This window comes from Excalfactoria chinensis, chromosome 2 (assembly GCF_039878825.1).
Source record: "Excalfactoria chinensis isolate bCotChi1 chromosome 2, bCotChi1.hap2, whole genome shotgun sequence".
Lineage (NCBI taxonomy): Eukaryota > Metazoa > Chordata > Aves > Galliformes > Phasianidae > Excalfactoria > Excalfactoria chinensis.
Genome location: NC_092826.1, coordinates 96507400 through 96527863, shown reverse-complemented (window position 1 = coordinate 96527863; position 20464 = coordinate 96507400). Strand labels below are relative to the sequence as shown.

Genomic DNA, 20464 nt, shown 5'->3' with positions numbered 1-20464 from the left:
AGTGTCAGGAAGTGTATTGCAGTAAATCAATCACAAACTACTTTTAAAAAGGGACCCCCAAAAAAAATAAAAATAAAAAAAAAAATCAACTGCAAAATGAAACAAATCTTTGTATGCCTGTTTTCCATTTGTATTGTCATCACTTACCTTCAGAGAACGATGTTAGTGAGATGGGAATGCTGCTGAAATGAATCCAGCAGACTCTGTGTGCATGTGTTAGAAGCTCTAGTGGTCTCTGCTGTGTCCCCAGCCATTGGAAAAGACAATGCATTACAGTCTACCCATGGTATAATTTTTACTTTATGCTGGGCTGCTAAGCTGGGTTAGTCTATAGGAAGCTGAATGCAGAAACACAGAGACAAGCTGTGTGATTTCTTTTAGCATTTCCTAGTACTCAGTAGTATTCTGCTAGGGCAGATAAAAGTCCTTCTGCCTCGTTATAAAAGAAGAGGAAAGGCAATTCATGAGGGAAATGGAATCATTTTAGAAAGCTTTTCCTAATAAGCTCAATAGTTGAGCAGATGTGTGTGAGTGGGGAAAGCTGGGAGCTCAGAGAGCAGGCAGCTCCATCCGTCATCACACAACTGTGACTCGGCTTGCTTTTATCTTTTATGTCAGGCAATCAAATGAAAAGCCAATTTTATTTACTGAGTGAGGGGCAAATAAACTCATTAAAGAACAGAAATGATGTATCTGTGGTTTAGGCTGGAAATTTTTTAAAAACAAAAACTCTGTAATAGTTCACTCAGACAAGACTTTTAGATCCTATTCTGTCTTTGTTTGCTCCTAGGGCAAGATGGGCATGGACTGCACATTTTGTTAACTCTGTCCTTTCAAATTTTAACACCCATACACTACACCATCCAAGAGGAAGAAGCAGTACTTGATGTCTCCGCTTTAATTAAGTCATTTTCAAAACCTTTCCAGGAAGAATTCTCTGGACCACAAACAATAGCAATTGAAGTGAGCCTAAGTTTTACAGCTGACTTTGAAGGTGCTTACCAAAATGTTTTGAAGTCTTTTGTTACTTTTTCCCTTTTCTCAGTCTCGAAGTGGCTATAAGTCTCTAAGTGGCTATAAGTCTGTCTTTCTCCCTGTTAGGTGCTCAGTTCTGTATTAGCTTAGGACTGTCATTTTCTGATCCCTGTGTTAGAAAATTGTTTCATGATGTACCTGCAAGCGTAAGTGTAAGCCTATTTACTAGTTCATTGCAAAAACAGCTAAAAACATGCATTGAAATTACCAAATTAGGCAAATTTTGTGTGGGTTTTTTTTTCCTCACACAGTAATTTTTCCCCCCTCCTCAGCAAGCCACACTTACCGGTAAAAAGTTGTGTAATCCACTGTTGAATGACAGCTCTGAAAATCCCAGCCTTTGAGCTTCTGGCATTCCCGGTGAGCCCGGAGTTTCACCCTGACAGTCCCATGGCAGAGCTCAGGCACAGGTTTCCTTTGCGGGCGACTGCAGAACTCATTAGACTCCACACGCCAGGATTCAGCAAAGTCGTCCACGTCAAACTTAAAATTCCCATCCCCCCCAATCAGGTCATCTCGCTTGTGCCCATTGTAGTTACCACACAGGCCACAGAGTTTGCCCTTCAGATGTGGTGCAGCCATGACTTCCACAAAACTGTCTCCATCCCATGAGATTTCCAGGCCTAACAAAGAAAGAGATCAGATAGATAAAAGCACAAAGAAATTGAGGTTAATAAACTGTACCTTATACATGTGAAACAGTGTTCAGAGGAACCTAACCAAAGCTATTGTTTTCCTCCTGATAATACTGTTAGATTTCTATAGACCTCTCAGTAAGCACCTTTGGCAAGTACAGTGTTTCTTAAATCATAGCTGATCTCAATATACTTGTTTCTCTCTGTGTTTACTTTTGTTCCTCCTTGCTATTGAATGGGGTCATCCTAAAAAATCTGGATCCAAAGCAAAACCGCGATCAACACTGAATGTTGGCTGTTGTATAATCCAGCAAATAATTGAATTTTCTAGGGCAAATTTCAAGTAGATTTCAGGAGAGCCACAATTTCAGCCACTGAAACAACTGCTGCACGGGTCATGGGTGTACAAAGGTGCCCGTGCCCTATGGGACTCTGACAGTGAATACTTCATAGAAAACATTATTTTCTTGTCTAAAGATCTGATACTCACTTGTGTAAAGATAACCATTTCAAAATCACTACTTTCTGTGGATAAAAAGACATTAAAAGATGAAAGCAAAAAGATGTCAGATGAGTAAAACTACTCTAGGAAAGCATTCTGAAATGGATTCAGATGGGTCATTCAAAAGGTGTTTATTACCAATCTTTTGAAGTTGACTTGACAAGTCAGCAACATTATGGAATGAGGGTAGACATGGAACATCCAGGGGCCAGGATATAAGTGCACTGGTAAAATCTATTTTACATAAGGTTTCATACGTCCAGTGCATCAAAATCAAAATTGCTTTCTGTGTGTTAAATCTATTTTATGTCTATACCCATCTAAAAACTAAATGTCTAACTTTATGTCCCTTTAACTTAGAGAAACAGGTAGTTAAGGGATCACAGAGGGAATAAACTACGTTCTGAATGCCCTTCTGTTTCCAGTGACATTATAGATGGTCCACAAAGCAGGTGGAGCCTAAAATTACAATATTAACCTGAGTGAATTTATATGAAGTGAGTTCTATCCTCAGAGCAGTAAATATTTATCTCATAAAGGAATGTGATTTTGGTATTGTATATGACAAAAACAACACTAAGTATCACTTAACTTTCATCCCAAAATGGCCTTTCCAATGTCTGGTGAATGCTAATACTTTGCATCTCTGCAGTGCCCTCCATCTGAAGACCACAAACCACTTTGCTGATGTTAATTTATTCCCATAAAGTACCCATGTGTGGCAGTTATTTAAGGATAAACAAAGGAACCCGCTTTTAAACAGGATAATCCAGATTTCACTCTCCGCTGTGTCTGGCCAAGATTACCAAACAGCACCGCTCTGTGGTGCAGGATCAGGGATTCGCTCCAGATTTCTACATTTGCTCTGTGGGCTGGCCTAGCACCACCCTTTCCTCTTGTAAATCAGCACTTGTCACTGTGCAATCCAAATCCTTCTCTATGCTCATGCAAGTAATTAACACACCAGAGATTCAGTTCAAAGATGGAACCTTTTTATTGGCAATACAACCCATTGTCTCTTACGGCAATTCCTAACTGTACCACAGAGGATCAGGGTGAGACCTAATGGGCAATGATCACAGAATAATGGAATCATTAAGATTAGAAAGGACCACCAAGATTGTCTAGTCCATGCATCAACTGTGAGAACCCATTAAAGGCTGTAGAAGGGGTGCTTTGCCATCAGTACAGACTATCCTGTCCCTGAGTGATTTAAACCTATCCCAAGTGTTTGGGAGAAGATTTACCCTCAGGTAATTCTGCATCAGTCAGTCTCCACAGACTATTTCATCATGCTTGCTTACTGTTATAGATATGCAATGATACTACAATACGTAGTATGATGTTGCCTGAAATCAGCTTCAAATTCCTTCATAATCCCAGATTGCATAGGACCACTTTCTCCTCCAGAGGCATTTTACACCAAACCAGCTGAGAAATTGTGCAAGAATACTTTCATTAATGAGGCCAGCACAGTGGCAAGAAGGAAAGCTGCCTTTTCAAGCTGCTTCATACATTATCATTGCTGGACAAATTCAAATTCCAGCTGCCTTTGCTTCTGACAACGTTGGACAAAACAAAACACAGCTCGATTTGCAGTCACCAGATTAAGACTGCTGTGCTGACATTTAGAAAAAACTTGCCATTAACCTACAAACTAAGATTATTTCAGACTTGAGAATCATGTAAACTTTCTCAAAGTTTGAAGTATCCAGATCCAAATCCTCAGGCAGCTCTCTTGAGAAAATAACTCAATTTTTAAGGTAGTTTACAACTTGTTCCCCAAATGAGCTCCCTCAGAAGCTGCTGACTTTACAGTAGAGTGACAAAAGTCAGGTTAATGATTTGACTATCATTTTCCTTTTATAAGGTTTTTTCTCGAGTTGTGAATTACCAACTTTCAGTAAAATCACTTGTATTTATTACAAAAGGCTAACTCTAATATTATCCTGTGTGTCCTTGGTGAGACATTGGCATCTTGTCATGCATTGTCCTGTGAACTCCAGATATGCAGACACGAATAACATAAAATTCTGATTTTTAACCTCAGCATATAAAGATGCACATTTTAAATCTAGAGATCACTGCTTTGATTATGGGATTTGATTCTAGAAATTTACAGTTTAACTACCAGCAGTGGACATACTTTTTTCTAGTTAGATATAATTATATTGTATTTGCTGTAATTGCTAAGATGCAAGTGGAGCATCTTCCATTTTGGGGTAATGAGGAAGGGTATTTAATCTAACGTGTATGATAACTCTGTCAGTGCCTGGTTGCATCACGCAGTGTGTGCTTTTTTGTTTGTTCACATGCAGAAATTTGGTTTCTATAAACCAAGTAGAGCTGTGGCAGATGGCATTATGCTATGGAGCAACATTTAAAATGGTCTCCTTGGCAGACAGAAATTGTTTGGAAGAGTTTCCTGGTGCCTATAACCCCCTCTCTTTCCCTCCCAATGGATGAGTTTCCCATTCATTTGGACAAGAATCAGAATCCAAGTAAGTGGTGAGACTGGAAGCCAAAGGATGCAGCATCTGTCCCATCTGGAGATGTGCAGAAAAGGAACATTCTCAGTTACTTTTTAGTGTATTCCAATTTTCCTCTTTCTTTGAAGGACAGTTAACCAACTTGTTACTTGATTTCTTAACTTGGCACACTTATGTGCTCTACTGCATTTAAAAGAAATTCTTCTGGATTTATGCACATCACACACTGAGTTTCACATGCTGGGAACTCCCATCAATTGTTCTGCATGATTTTTCATGGTAAAGGCATCCTCAAGAACTGGCAGATCATTCCTCCCTAAAGAATTAGGGCCAAAGTGGTACAGAAAATCTCAGAAAAGCAGATATGTGAAAAAGATCTGCCCAGAAGAAAAACAACAACAACAGTAAAAGACCTCCAGCACTGGAGGCACAGATGAAATGACATAAACCCTGCAACTGTCAGCTCTCTTTGTCTTCTTAATACATTAATACACACACTGTAGACTAGGACTCAACACCATGCCAGACAGTACCAGGAGTACCTGCAAGTTCAGGGTGCCAGAATTGCTGCTGTGGAACCTAGGGATACAGCTGGTGAGGAATTCAGCAACAAAACAGGTTTTCATGGGAAAATGCCAATTCATCAGAAATGAAATGCATCAGGGAGGCATATCAGATTCAGTGAACTTCCAAAAGAACCCAGGCATAGCTCCAAGCTGGTTTCATGCCAGCTCGCCCGGTGGGCTGTCTGGAAGCCCAAACTCTCAGGATATGTAACTCCAGGGCAGTCCTGCCATGCAGACTGCCTTGTAGCCAGGGACCACAAGGCTTCCTGAAGCATTGGACTCCCCTGTTTTATACAGGACTCTACTCCCAGCTCTGCAAAGGGAAAACCAAAAGCCAAGGGAATGCTGACCGAGCTGTAAGCACCAGATTCTGCACTTTTCAGACCCATTTTCCTTTCAATTTTTCTTCTAGTTCAGTGGGTTTTCTTACTTTTCATTCTCTCTTTTCTTTGCCTCTTTTTCCCCACTGTGTTGAGAAAGCATAGATTTTAAAAACAATCCACGTTCCCTTTTGAAAGAGATTTTTTTTTTTTTTTTTTCCCTTGGCAATTGGAATTTTTTGTGGAACAGAAATTTTGCCTTTAAAACAGTTCCATTCAGCACATTCCTCATCTCTACAGCCTCTCTGCTGCTTATCCTCTCCCAGCAAAATGGAGTCGTGTTGTTCACTGCCTCTTTCCATGTCTTCTGTACTGAGGGAAGGAGGACTTGGCCTATCGTGCTGCCTTCAGTAAGAGAAACCTAATCCTTCTCTATTAAGGGGAGGAATTATTTAGACTATAATTTGCAGTGATTACACAGTGTTTGGTATGTTGTCATATGCCATGTTTGCACTCCCTCTGCCAACACATGGACGAGGATGTGTGCAGTCATTTATTAGGCTTGCACTAGAGACAAATGGAATAGCAGCGGGATTAGCTGTCATTCATCTTCAACTGAAAACCTTTCCGTGGCCTGTGGTTGGCTAATGAAATCCACATCGCCAGCATTCACAGTGTTCAGCTGGCTGCAAAGAGAAACCCTCAAGATGCTTTTAATTAGAAGTTGTGAATAATGGTCAACTTGTGTGCATTTTACAGACAGCCACAAAGATCTACATTGCCACTTTTAGGAATGAACCCAGAGCTGGGATCCACGTTATACAGACTTACATTTCGAGGGGATATATGAACAGGTGTCTAAATTCTCAGTTCAACAGTGGGTGCTAGTGTACCCCTTGAAAAAAAAAGGACTCTAGATAATGAGTATGACTATGCTTCATGCTTGTGACCATACCACTCCATAAGAAAGACTGGTTTCACTGTTTGCACATGGCATTTAATTGAATTAACAGTAAATAGTATTCTCACTGAAACAGTACTTCACTGTTTAAGTGAAATCTCCCAGGACTACAGCGCTACCTAACACATGCTAATGAGGAAATTCTTAGCTTCCACTCAGTATTTATCTATGCGAGCGTACTATAGTCTCAAAATAGTTTATCAAAACAAATGTAAGTCCTCTGGTTTAGAATTTTGACAATAAATGTATTCTTTAGGTCTCTAAAGACTTGAGAATCTCCTATCTTCCCTCCTATTTCTCCAAAAAAAAAAAAAAAAAAAAAAAGTGCCAGATTCTCTAAGTTTCTCATTTTCTTTTGCTTCTGATGCTGTCAAGTTTGTTCCACACGTAGAGACTCTTACCCAAACACAAAGCAAGTACAAAACAATGGCATTAAACAGCAAATTAAGCCTTGGTTTTCAAATGAGGATGTCCATTTTAGTGGGTAGGCTCAGTCAAACGTTTCCATAATTTGACAACTTAAACATATTCCAACCAGTGTGGGTCTGATGCACCACCCCCGGGTACAGTTGGTCCTTCGAGTTGCCAGGCCACACTGCTGGCTGAGACTCACCTTGGTGTCATCCAGAACACACATATCCCTTTCCTTGGGGTGGCTGTCCTACCACTTGTCCCCAGATCTGTACTTCTGCCTGGGCTGCTGCATGCCAGGTCAGATTTTGGCTCTAATTCTTGTACAGTTTCATGCACTTGGTGACTGCCCAGCCCTCACATTTGTCAAGATATCTCAGCAAGACCTCTCTGCTCTTGAGAGATTCAACAGCTTTGCCTAACGTACTATCATCCACAAAATCATGTAGTATAACTTCAAGACCCCTATCCAAGTCTTCTTTAAATGATTACACTGAACAAACAACTCTAGTTACTGGAAGTGAAAATCACGACACATTCATCTACGCAAGTAGTTCATTGTTAACTGCAGAATGAAATACAGTGTAGGGGGTGTTCTGCAAAGGCTTCACTCACAGCTGGATTTCTGTCTGCTTGTAGTCTTAAAGAGTTTTGAAAGAGTCATCAAGAACTTGGGTTACTAAAATCCCTAATTATGAAATATATTATTGCCGCTGTTTTGGTTTTATACCAATTACTGTTTTTGTTGCACAGCACAAGGTTTTCTAGGAGAAGACACGCACACGGTTGCCCTACCTGCTTTGGTTGTCACTTTCAGCAAATAACCATCCAAATCGATCTGAAATTGTGGTGTCTCGCAGGGTAGTGAGATACGGGTCCCATTCCACTTCACTGTGAGGTGCTGCTGGAGGCTGATGGTGCTTCTGCCCAACACAAGGTCCACTGACTTTGTCCAGGAGAAAGAACGGGTCCGACGGGCATCGTTTTTCACCAGCACCTGGAAGGGCGAGGCAGAGGAGGAGCAGTCTTTCGTCAAAACGTACTGACATGTTCCCTGAAAGTTAAATGTCCGTCCATCAAAAGTGTTGTAGTGAGGGTCTCCAAACACAGTGCAAACTCCAGGCTCTGCAGGTGAGTGAGAAACAAAAGTGCTGTATCAGGATCGATCAAAGCTTGAAAAAAAAAAGCAGTTGATATGAACTTAAAGGATGCTGCTCTCAACTAATCTTTCTGCCCCACAGGGCAGATTTTTTCTGAGGACCAGTAGGAATACATTTATCTGAAAAGTATAAACCTCGTGGTCTTAGCAGAAATTTTTCCTGAAACAAGTGAAAACTAGATACCAATCAGTCTTTGGGTCAATATGAGAAGGTTAACCTGTAGTTAGGAACCAAAGACAAATCTTCCAACCCATGAGTTAGTCCCTTAAACATAATGTGCACCGGAACAGCTGAGGTTGTTACAATGCCTGAGAGATTGTTCAGTTTCACTGACAAAAAATACAAGCCTCATTCACAGTATCAGAGCAAGCAGAGCCCAGGGCCTTGCAGATACCATGAATCCCTGGACATGTATGATGGGAGCCTTCCAACTTCAGCTTTCCAAGCACCAAGTGTGTACTGTGACCAAATCATCCAGTCTCTTTCTTACTGACAGAGAGAAACAAACACAACTAGAAAGCCCTATCTCTCTAGTTTTAGACATCCATTTTAATATGTGGGATGTTGCTCTCTGAAGGAGCCTGTATCGTTCTGCTACCTGCACTGAGAGCTTAGCTGGAGGCATTCCCCTCAGACAGTCAAATTCACCCAGGATGAACTTTTGTGTGGGAGCAAAGCCTAATCCAATTACAGAAGTAAAATTCAAAATATCACCTGTATTTTTTGAGGTTTAGTTTGAATGTCCCAGGTTAGGCAAGAGTGATTCTTCAAAGTTAAAAGCCATCGAGCCACTTCAGCAGGACCTGGTTCTGTCCATATTTTATATAGGCACATATATAAATATATAACATAGGTATATTTGTATTTTTCCTAGGTCTTTTCTAGTACCACTACTAAGGAAATGTGATCACCATTTACTATATGCATACTTTTTTAATACTACAAACTGTCACATGTTATTTATACAAAACTGACTTTTAGTGGCTATTGTTCTCACAACAAAAGCCAGTAGTACATGAATAGCATGATGCAATGACTATCTAAGGGCATAGTATCTCTGCTAGTTATTTGCACTTTTACAATTAGAGGGAGATGTCTTATTGATGCTTGCAGCTGTACGCTGGTCAAGGGAAGCCACAGTTCTCAAAGGCAGAACTTGTCCACACTCATGTCAACTATTCTGAGTTACCCGGCAGTTACCCAGCAATTGATTGAACTGCTTAGCAGTTGAGGAGAGCAGCAATTTGCATTTCAGCCTTTGGGTATAACAATAGGTCCTAACCACATCTCACTGCCGCTGTTCCTGGAAGAAGGAATCTCAGGACAGAGAAATGTACACTGCTGTTGCCAGCTGAATTCCCATGGGCTTAGGCTGCTATTGAAAGATGATGCCTGTTTTAGGCGGACTGCTTGATACAGTAAGAAAATTTGACTCAGTAATCAGACAGCTGAGAACATGTTCAATCAAACAAAACAAAACAAAACAAAACAAAAGCCAACAGCCGAGGGGAATGGAGAGTAACAGAGACTGCCATTTCTTAGCTGAAAGAAATTATCATACAATGTCTTCTCTGAAAAGGCAACTAAAACAAAAAGGGAAAATTCAAGCCTGCAAAGGAGGCATGGAGAAGAGACACCGAATTTCTATGATGGAGTGCAATGTCGTTCTGACTAAGCAATATACTTTTCCCAGTCAGCCTATTTAGCCTAGGCACAGTGCTATGCTAAAGCAGCTGCATTGTTCCTCATGTTTTCACAAGCTTCATTTAAAGGCCATGCCAGGATATGTATTGAGTAGGCATAGGGGTTAGAAGGGATTTGTGGAGATCATGAGGTCCAAAGCTCCCACTAAAGCAGGTTAACTAGAGTAGATTGCACAGGAAAGTGACAAGGAGGGTTTTGAACACCTCCACAGGAAATTTAAGATCATTCTCTAGGCAGCTTGCTCTAGTGCTCTGTCACCCACAAAGTAATGGTTTTCCTCGTATTCAGATGGAATTTCCTCTTTCCACTTTGTGCCTGTTGCATCTTGTCCTGTCACTGGCACCACTGAAAAGAGCCTGGCCTCACTTCATTCCCTGTCTTTAGATACTTATAAGCATAGATAAGATCTCCCCTTGGTCTTCATTTCTCCAGACTGAATAGTCCCAGCTCTCTAAGCCGATCCTCCTGATATGGCCCCACCAGACAGAGTAGAGAGGGAGGATCACCTCTCTCGTACTGCTGGTCACACTTTTTTTAATGCACCCCAGGATGCACACTTTTTTTTAGTCACACTTTTTGGTCACACTTTTTTTAATGCACCCCGGGTGGCCTTTTTGGCCACCAGAGCACATTGCTGGCTCATAGCCAACCTGCTGTCCATCAGGACACCCAAGTCCTTCTCTTTTGGGCAGGTAAAGTACCCTAACCTGTACTGATAAATGCAGTTTTTCCTCCCCAGGTGTAGGACTCTGCATTTGGCCTCAAACTCCGTAAGATTTCTATCTACACAACTCTTCAGCCTGTGCAGGTCTCTCTGCATGGCAGCACAGCCATCTGGTGCATCAGCCACTTCTCCCAGCTTCATACCATCAGCAAACTTGCTGAGGATGCACTCTATCCCCTCATCCAGGTCACAGATGAATCACATTTGATCAAGAACTATGGGAGTCAGGGTCTAAGGACTTTAAGCAATGCCAGAAAACCAAGATGCCTGAGCATGCTTTTAAGAAACATGCACTTGTGTGAATCTCCTTTTCCCATTGCTAACAATAAGGTTATCAATAACTGCTTTCCAAAGTCCATAAAATGATTAATTGATTGATATTTATCCACAATTATTTTTAGCAAACTTCAAATGAAAGGAACAACAGAGTTTTTAATCACCAGTGCACCTTTAAACATGAGGAAAAACATCTCCTGGTTTTATACAGAGACCATCCGACTTTACTGCCACTAAACCATACAAATAAGTTTTTTTATTTCCTTATGTATTCATGCAATTATACTGCATGATGAATATTAAGATACATTTTATTACCTGCTCTGATTCTATTTTATTTTTTCAGGCTTTAATTTTTCTTTAAACATAATGAAAACTTCTCTAAAAACAAGGAAACTACCAACAAAAAATGAGCCCAAGCAACAGTGAAGACTTCAGAGATGAGAACTGTTTTTTGTTTGCATTTTTAGAGGCCGAGAATGTAGATATGTAATACACGTTACTATCCCACATGTTGGGAGAGAGAGGGCAGCTCTTCACCTATGAAAGTGGCTAAAAGGCAAGAATGAGAGAGGAACAAACATAATTCAGAGATGTGCAAGTAAAATGGATAGTACCAATGGGATCCAAAGGAAATATTTTTTTTTAATTTCTAATGTGTTATGCAGAGTAATGTTGTTTTATGTTATGTTACATCGTGTCACGTCATATGTCAACTTGATACAGTGCAGTTAAAATAAAAAAGAATGTATTTTGGATTGGATAGCTGAATGTCTGATCCAAACATTGCTGTTTTCTTTAATAACCAAGGAAATGGGGGAAGGAAAATCTACCTAAAGAACAGCCCGAATAATTGATTCTCTGATATCACTATATAAAACATTCTTGAAAGGTTTACTAAAATTCTGGGTGTCTTAAAAAATAAACCCACACCCTGCAAGAGTGTGTGTGATAACTCAGGCACCGCCAGTAAGAGGAACAGTCTGGCCTCAAAGGAAACCTTAATACAGGGTGTAGCGAGACTGCAAAAGGCAGGCAACATAAAAAGTGTTCCAGCCCATTTTTAGATTTGAGTTGTTTACCTTTTGAGAGGGTTTCAATCACATCATGTTTTATGATTTCTTTGTCTCTGGTTTTTATTGTTGCTTTATTTATTTATTTTCCTTTTGGAAATAAAACAGGCCTTTATGCCTGGCTGTTTTTGAAATCCATTGGAAACACTTGTTCTCTAGTTAGTGTCATGTGTGACTTGCTCCTCTGTTTGAGATGTAGTGGACGGAGAGTATCACTGCATTGCCAACTATGCTTCCCTAAACAGGAGTGTGACTTGTGCTAATGAAGAGGAGCTGTGGATGCAGATTTCTATCCCTACAGTAAATACTTGTCAATTTATTGCAGATAGATAGTTCTTGTCTCTATCAGTTGTCTAGGGCACAGTTAGACAAGGGTAAGATTCTGCCAGCCTCCAACTATTTCCAGCTTAGGGACTTTTCTGAGCTAGACATGGTTTGTCTTTATTTAGTAACCTCTGATAGACTTCTTTTCTATGAATTTGTCCAGTCTCTTTTTGACCCAGAAACATTTTTTAGCATCCACAACATCCTTGGGCACATTGCCTGAAAAACTACTGTCTCTTGCTTGTTTTAGACCTGGCGTTTCTCAACTTCAGTATCTTCTGCTCATCTACACATGCACGTTTTTATGAAGGCAAACACCCATTTTCCCTCTCTTTCCCTGGAAGACACAGATTTTTAAAAGCACCACAGAGCTGTGCACAAAGAGCTGTGATTTCCCAAGCACCTTAGGCAGTTAAAGCACTCAGCTCTGATTAAACACTGTTAGAAGCTGGCTGCAAACACCTGTAAATGTCTTTTGGAAATCCCACATTTCAGTGCCCGAATCAATTTTCAGAACTCCTGGCTTTTTTATAAAATTCTGGGAACAAGGCAGTTTTCACATTTGTTTTTTTTTTTTTTTAACAACAAAATACGGACTTCACGCTCTTACATTTGATGGTCTTCACATGTAACTCACACAGTTTGCCCAGTTCCCACCTAAGGATCTACAGCTTTCTTGCAAACTCGTAATAATAGCATTTAGGTGCTAAAGTGAATATTGTGGAACTCTTGGCCAGCTCTCCTTGCATGTTACAAATCATGCACCCAATTCAAATGAAATACTGACTTTCATTATGGAAGGTAACTAACTGGGAAGGTAATTGTAGGCAAGGAGCACAGGGTTGAAAACACATTTATCTGTACGCTGAAAAAGAAACAGCAAGGAAAAGAACATTTAAGCATTCCTCAAGGTTTAACATACTCTCTTAAGGAGGAAAGAAAGTTAATGAAATCTCAACCAGTTCTGGCCAATTTGAAACAAACTTAACAGAGAGATGTTCAAGTTCAAGTAAGTAGTATGCTGAGTAAAATTAAGAATCACTTAGTGAAATAACAGGTTGCCAAGAAGTACCTACATGCCTTCAGGCTAATGCCCCTACTCCCAAGGTGGTATATGGCCTTTATGAAAAGTCTAAATTATATATAGACTGTTTAGTTGAGGCCAGACAGACAGTCAGCACACACATCCTGACCGGCCAAAGAGCATGAGCATATTGGCTGGCCAATTAGCACATTTTTAGCTCCAGAACAGCCACAGGATATATTGTCTCTAGCTGGGTTTATTATTTGTTAGGGTATAAAGGAAATGGGACACAAATCCATAGGAAACCAGGCTGTTAGCTCTGGTGCTCATGGAATAACTTGTTTTATTTTTTCAGGACATCAGAGCAGTCAATTGAAGTCCAAGATGTCCAGATGTCTGGTCACACTCTTCTGGGCTTGTAGCTAGTTAAGAGTGGCCAAGAAAAATACACTTTAAATTATAACTAAAATTGTTTTGGACACTTTCTGAGTACGGAGAGGGAGGAAAAAACAGAAGTTTACCAGTGTAAAAGTGTTCTGGTTGCACATCTATAATTCATAAAGATCCCAGCTTTTTAAAAATAAAATTAAACTTTGAATGCAATTAGCCCATATGCTGAATTAAGCCCTAAATCAAACAGAACACATTATTAACTTTTGAAAGTTAGCTACAGAACACACATAATAGAATTTCATTAGCTTTTCTTTAAAAAAATGCGTAGCCTTAGAGTACTTTCCTCATAACTGTTGCATAGTGCAGTTTGATATAATACACGTTACAAGGTGTGGTGTCAAAAACTCCACGGGAGTCTTTATGGTCTATTTCATAAATAAAATATCTATTGCAATTTGTTCAAATACATATTTATACAGCGGGCCATCACAGCTGAAATGACTGAGGAGCTAAATCATGAACAGCATTTCAGTATGAATCAACAATTGCAGTCTTTTTGTTGATGTATTTCTCTATAGCAAGGAAATAACAGGAAACAGGAGCAACAGACTTCTTTGTAATCCTTTAGTCCCGATTCCTGTTTTCAAAGGTATCTACAAAGCATAACACTATCTTTACTTTTTTAAATCTTTTGCTGTTGTTTTGAGGAGTCATCAATTTTCTAGTATTTCTATAAACATAAATAAAAAGGACCAGCATACAGGAGCAGGTGAAAGTACCAACCTTTTAGTCCTAAGGCTGGTTGGCTGGATCCAAATGCCTTGAGTTTGGCTTAGTGCTATGTGTCAATTTACGAAGATGCTGAATGACGGGCAAACAAAAGTTTCTGCCCCCCCAGCAAATAAAAAAGGTCTTTACTACAAAATTAATCATATGCCCTGCTAAATCTAGATGATTGCAGTACTCTTTGAAAAAATCTATGTCCACAAGACCTAACAATGACATAGGTATGGCTGTGTTAGGGGTATTGATTAAAATTTATCTGCACAGTCACAGTAGGAAGCATTACTGCATGCTGTAATTTCAGCAAAGGCTATCAATTCTTCAATGTCAAGAACAAAGATTTAGTCTCCACTGCAAATTCCCAGCTTGCTCTGAGAGCAGTCTGTTAATGTTATTTGAATTCAGGTTTAGTGTTTTCTTTTTTTATTATGAAAATGACCTTGGTCTAACACAGGATTACTAATTTATGGAATTGACGTCAGTGGTGATTTTTCTAAATCAAGCCCAAAAGAGTACATTTCATTACATTTTTACAGCAGAATAAACTAAACTGTTGAATTTTCCACTGGTATGACCACTGCGTTTAATTAGTGATAACTGTACACCAGCCATGGAGCTTAAACAGCAACATGCCAAAACCAACCACAGTTAACTTCAGCAACAGTAGACAAAAGGGACTCCCTAGTCCGTTAGGAGACAAGGTACTTTTTCCCTCTGCAACAAACTGCTTTGAAAAATAATCCTTTTTTTTTTTTTTTTTTAAATATATATTTTTTTCAGTTTAAAATATAGCCTTTAACAACGTGACTGTTTTTGACCCACTTCATAGAAATTGGCTGCATTTAAACTGTACTCAGAGCTCTCCTGTGTACAGTATGTTCTCGTACCTCCTATGTTGTTTTTACTTTGGAAAATTAATATCTTCTGGACCAACAAATATGTCTGGTGTGTTAACATGTGGAGAGAGGATCAGTATAAGCGGGTGGGTGAGGGAAAGGGCTATGCAAGGGCATCTTATCAGGAATAGGTTGAACTGGCAAAGTTTCTAACAACTTGTCTGCGATTGTGATCATCACTGAAACACTTATGATTTTACCTGTCAAAATGTTGTGATGGGATTTACAGCACTTCTGGCACAAAGGTGGAATTAGTTCCTTGCAAATGGCAGCTGTTAGAATGCTAATGGCTACTGGTGCTGTATGAGAGGAGGTATTTAAAGAAGCCTTTGATTACATTAACTGATAAAAGCTTGGAATTACTTTTTATCATAAAGCCTTAGCATTAGTCCTCCTCCAAATGTTAAATGCATCCATTGTGAGACACCTCTCCAAAAAAGGATCCATTTCATGCGCAACAGAGGAACACACTGCCACGGGACATTTAGTGCACCTCCCAGTCATACACAGAACCAGTGCAATGTAGGCCCACAAAGAGAGGCTAAGAGAAAAGGGTTGTTTAGCCTGAAAGCTTTGGGAGAGAACCAAGAGCAATCTGACTGTACCTGCACATAGGTTACTGAAAAGATGGAGCCAAGCTCTTGATGGAGGTGCACAGCAGGACAAGAAACAGTAGGCATAATTTGGAATAAGGGAGATCCCAGCATGATAGAAAGAATAAAATTTTACCATGGGATGGTCAAACTATTGGGAAGGCTACTCGGAAAGACTGTGGCATCTCCATTCCTGATAGTTCTAAGCCCCTGGCTGAATATCATAGCCTTGGCCTGGTGCTGAAACCTTTTTGCGAAGGAGGCTGGACACAGACCTCTGTCAAAAACTCGTGAAATAACTGGATTTGTCAATTTCTATGTACTAGAGACTTTATAGATTTCAGGAAGGTTTACTGCTTCCTCACACAGTGAACCCATGCATTTGAATTAAAGGAGATGCTCTAACAGATGCTGAATCAGAGTCCAAATTCCCATGGTATCCCTAGAATTCTTCTCTCTGCATACTTGGTTGTGAAATAAAATAAAATAAAGGAAAAGAAAAGAAAAGAAAAGAAAAGAAAAGAAAAGAAAAGAAAAGAAAAGAAAAGAAAAGAAAAGAAAAGAAAAGAAAAGAAAAGAAAAGAAAAGAAAAGAAAAGAAAAGAAAAGAAAAGAAAAGAAAAGAAAAGAAAAGAAAAGAAAAAAAGAAAAGAAAAGAAAAGAAAAGAAAAGAAAAGAAAAAAAGAAAAGAAAAGAAAAGAAAAGAAAAGAAAAGAAAAGAAAAGAAAAGAAAAGAAAAGAAAAGAAAAGAAAAGAAAAGAAAAGAAAAGAAAAGAAAAGAAAAGAAAGAAAAGAAAAGAAAAGAAAAGAAAAGAAAAGAAAAGAAAAGGAAAGGAAAAGGAAGGAAAAGGAAGGAAAAGGAAGGAAAAGGAAGGAAAAGGAAGGAAAAGGAAGGAAAAGGAAGGAAAAGGAAGGAAAAGGAAGGAAAAGGAAGGAAAAAGGAAGGAAAAGGAAGGAAAAGGAAGGAAAAGGAAGGAAAAGGAAGGAAAAGGAAGGAAAAGGAAGGAAAAGGAAGGAAAGGAAGGAAAAGGAAGGAAAAGGAAGGAAAAGGAAGGAAAAGGAAGGAAAAGGAAGGAAAAGGAAGGAAAAGGAAGGAAAAGGAAGGAAAAGGAAGGAAAAGGAAGGAAAAGGAAGGAAAAGGAAGGAAAAGAAAGGAAAAGGAAGGAAAAGAAAGGAAAAGAAAGGAAAAGAAAGGAAAAGAAAGGAAAGGAAAAGAAAAGAAAAGAAAAGAAAAGAAAAGAAAAGAAAAGAAAAGAAAAGAAAAGAAAAGAAAAGAAAAGAAAAGAAAAGAAAAGAAAAGAAAAGAAAAGAAAAGAAAAGAAAAGAAAAGAAAAGAAAAGAAAAGAAAAGAAAAGAAAAGAAAAGAAAAGAAAAGAAAAGAAAAGAAAGGAAAAGAAAGGAAAAGAAAGGAAAGGAAAAGAAAAGAAAAGAAAAGAAAAGAAAAGAAAAGAAAAGAAAAGAAAAGAAAAGAAAAGAAAAGAAAAGAAAAGAAAAGAAAAGAAAAGAAAAGAAAAGAAAAGAAAAGAAAAGAAAAGAAAAGAAAAGAAAAGAAAAGAAAAGAAAAGAAAAGAAAAGAAAAAGAAAAGAAAAGAAAAGGACTGCTTTTTAAGTAAGATAAAACATCTGCCACTGCATTCATACTAGGAATGTAAATTTAACATGTTCTGCTGGCTGCTGATACTCTCCCCTTAATTTCACGTCTTAAAGTCATGACAATTCTCTTATATCACCAAGAAGTTCTGACTCTAAGGTCACCTGGCTCCTATACGAGGTATTTTTACTTAAAACAAACATATTTTTTGCTTGCTCCCCCCATGAAACAGTTGTCATGAATTATCTCTCTCTAGCAGGATTTCTGAAGGAAATGTCTTCTTCCTAACCACTTACAACAGAAGATCTTCAGCACTTTGAGGGAATGGATGGCCCCACTATTTACCTCTCCCTAACAGTAAACTGCTTGTATTACAAAAGAGCACATCAGAAAGCCTAAATGAGACTGAAATGTAAGAGCAGAGACAAGACAGCAATCAATAAATTCATGACACTAATAACATGTCATGTTCAAGCAGAGTGATAGGGAAATGTCTTCACCCTTGAAACTGAGCATACATAAATTCAGCTGGTAGTCAGTTCAATCTTTCATTTCTCTTTTGTCTTGGTATTCTTTATTTCAAGGCTTTCTGAGTCTGACATTTGTATTTCACTTCATTTTGATACTGAAGAATCCAAAACTAGATTTATTTTATTACAGGTTACATATTCAGAACCAGTTGATGAACAGAGTGGAAAAATGTTGTTAGTTTATAGAATCTGTGCAATCCAAGACTATCCAGAAATGAGTAGATCAGTAAAAACAATATGACTTTAGACAAAAGAATAGGAAACATTATCTTTTAAAAAACAGTTCCTAAATCATAAAGCCCCACTTCACCATTCAGTTCCTATTTGGTAATATACTTCAACACATCCTGAAGGAAATACATAATTGTATCCTGACAACTTCAGTGGAGACAGGTCTCTGTGTTGATTTAAACAGGATAATCTTAAGGGTGAGTGTGCAAGTAGGATTTGCTGGCTAGGAAACATTGCAAGGGATATGGGAAGCTGGTCACTGCTGAAGTGAAGAGTAAAGGAATAAAAAGGTGATGGTTGAGTTAAACGTCACACAGGCAGAAGAACCGCTTCCTACTGTACTCTCCATTGCTGCTATGCAAAAGTATTGAATTATATATACAGTTTGACCGTTTCCCCTCTCTTGCACAGTGGGGTTGTTATTTACAGGTATAAAAGTCACCCAGTCTTAAAGGATACAACGCTATATATATTGCTTATATAATTACCTACAAATTTCACACACCAAGTATGTCCTTCAAAGAGCAACACCTCAGATTAAGCACAAAGAGTGTCACTTGCGGGCAATAGAAAGGAAATAAATTACTTTTGGGGGGCATTTTGTTTAAAATTCATAGACTTATAGGAAACAAACTGTAGCCAGAAAGAGTCACCTGCCCTTTTGTGATCTATAAAAAGAAGGCAGAAAGCGAACATATTTCTACTATATTTATTTTCTTTCAAATAATAGAAAAGAATTTTAAAAATGTGAAGAAAGAACTTACTTTCAGTGCAAATAGGACAGCATCCTTTTCTGTTCAGGATTTTACCCTAATTGGGAGAAAGACAGGCTGATTTAATGAACGAGTTTTTGGAGCAATGACTGTGTTATTTTGTAAGGCTGGATAAGCTTTTGAAAATAGTTTAAGTTGTGTTTGAACTCAATGCCCTGGTTACCGCTTCAAATATCAGGTGCTAAAAACAGACAGAACTATTCAAAAAGCTTCCTGGCAGTCTTATTAGAAATGTAATACTAAAAGACTTCTCTGTTACCAGTTTTCTCTTTAGAGAGTGCGAGAGAACTTTGAGTTCATGTATTCACAGATATCTAAAAGCAGACTAGTCATTCAGTTACCAAAATCACCTCCTTTCCCCACCTCCCAAAACACATATATTTCCTCATGTATACTTAGACTTAAGGACACTTATGCAATCTGCAGCCCTCCACACCCCAGTGCTCTCCTGTGCCCCCAGATCATACATTTTCCTTCAGAAATGAAGGAAGGAAGGAGGCACTGGTAGATATCTAGTTTGGACAGATTTCTTTCATGGCTAAATCCTGTGGTACCTCTTACCAGATCATATTACCAATCTCAGACCAGGTTGCCTGGTGAAGTAAATGGGCATATGTCCAAAGACGTGCAACATCTAAAAATAAACAATTTGGTCTAATCACAGGATCATGGATGAAAGTCTAGAGTATTTACACACCACTTTGCCCATGACAGCTTTATTTATAGTTGTGTCTTATACAAGGCTAGCTAGAAGTAGGAATCATGCTTCTTTGTACATAAATTCATTCTCTTTTTCAGATATCCTCAAATTAAAAGATGTTCTCTCTGATTTTACTTAAATTCCCAAAAGCTTACCATCAAGTCAGAGGATAGGCCTGGAAAATTTCAGACTGAATGATATGTTTTTCCAAGCAAAAACTGGCAGGGGTTTTAACAGAGCTAATGGTGATATTGGAGCTAACCCACATTCTCATAAGGGGAAGGAAGAGGCATATGGAGTTGTGCTGTTCCCCAGCACCAACACTTCAGTCCAATAGTAGAATTGTAGCTGAACATAGAAAGTCCCCTTTGTGTGACCACTGGTTCTGTTCCCCACTAAGCAGGCAAGCAAGGAGTGGCCAGTAAGGGGGAGCAAATGGAGCAGCAATATTGTTTGCTCCAATCACACTCAGCAGTCGAGAAATGCTCATGAAGACAAACAAGGAAGGGGTGGCAGGTCCACGCAGAGACAGGGGAAGAGAGGTTAGATTGCAAGCCATAATGCTATCTACATTGCTTTCTGCCAGAAACGCTGCCAAGCTTTGACATCATGCATGGGGAGAAACAAGCTCCAGGTGATGAGTGTGCTTGAGCTCATTGTCATCAGCGTACAAAAGTTTAGTGTAAGCTTGCACTTGAATGTGTGACTGCACATGGAGAGAATGGATTTTAGGCATGTCTGGTCTTGAAAAATGAAACAGATTTCAGTTTC

General features: G+C 39.0%; 1 protein-coding gene across 2 annotated transcripts in view; it reads right to left on the bottom strand.

The window, feature by feature from the left end:
- BMPER (BMP binding endothelial regulator) overlaps window positions 1-20464 on the bottom strand; it is a 145873-nt gene that overhangs the window by 40804 nt on the left and 84605 nt on the right. For both annotated transcript variants that reach the window (XM_072327292.1, XM_072327291.1), the window contains exons 11-13: window positions 18985-19030; window positions 7715-8044; window positions 1322-1658 (exon numbers count right to left, since the gene is read on the bottom strand). In XM_072327292.1, coding sequence (XP_072183393.1) covers window positions 1322-1658; window positions 7715-8044; window positions 18985-19030 — 713 coding nt within the window. The remainder of the gene's footprint in view (window positions 1-1321; window positions 1659-7714; window positions 8045-18984; window positions 19031-20464) is intronic.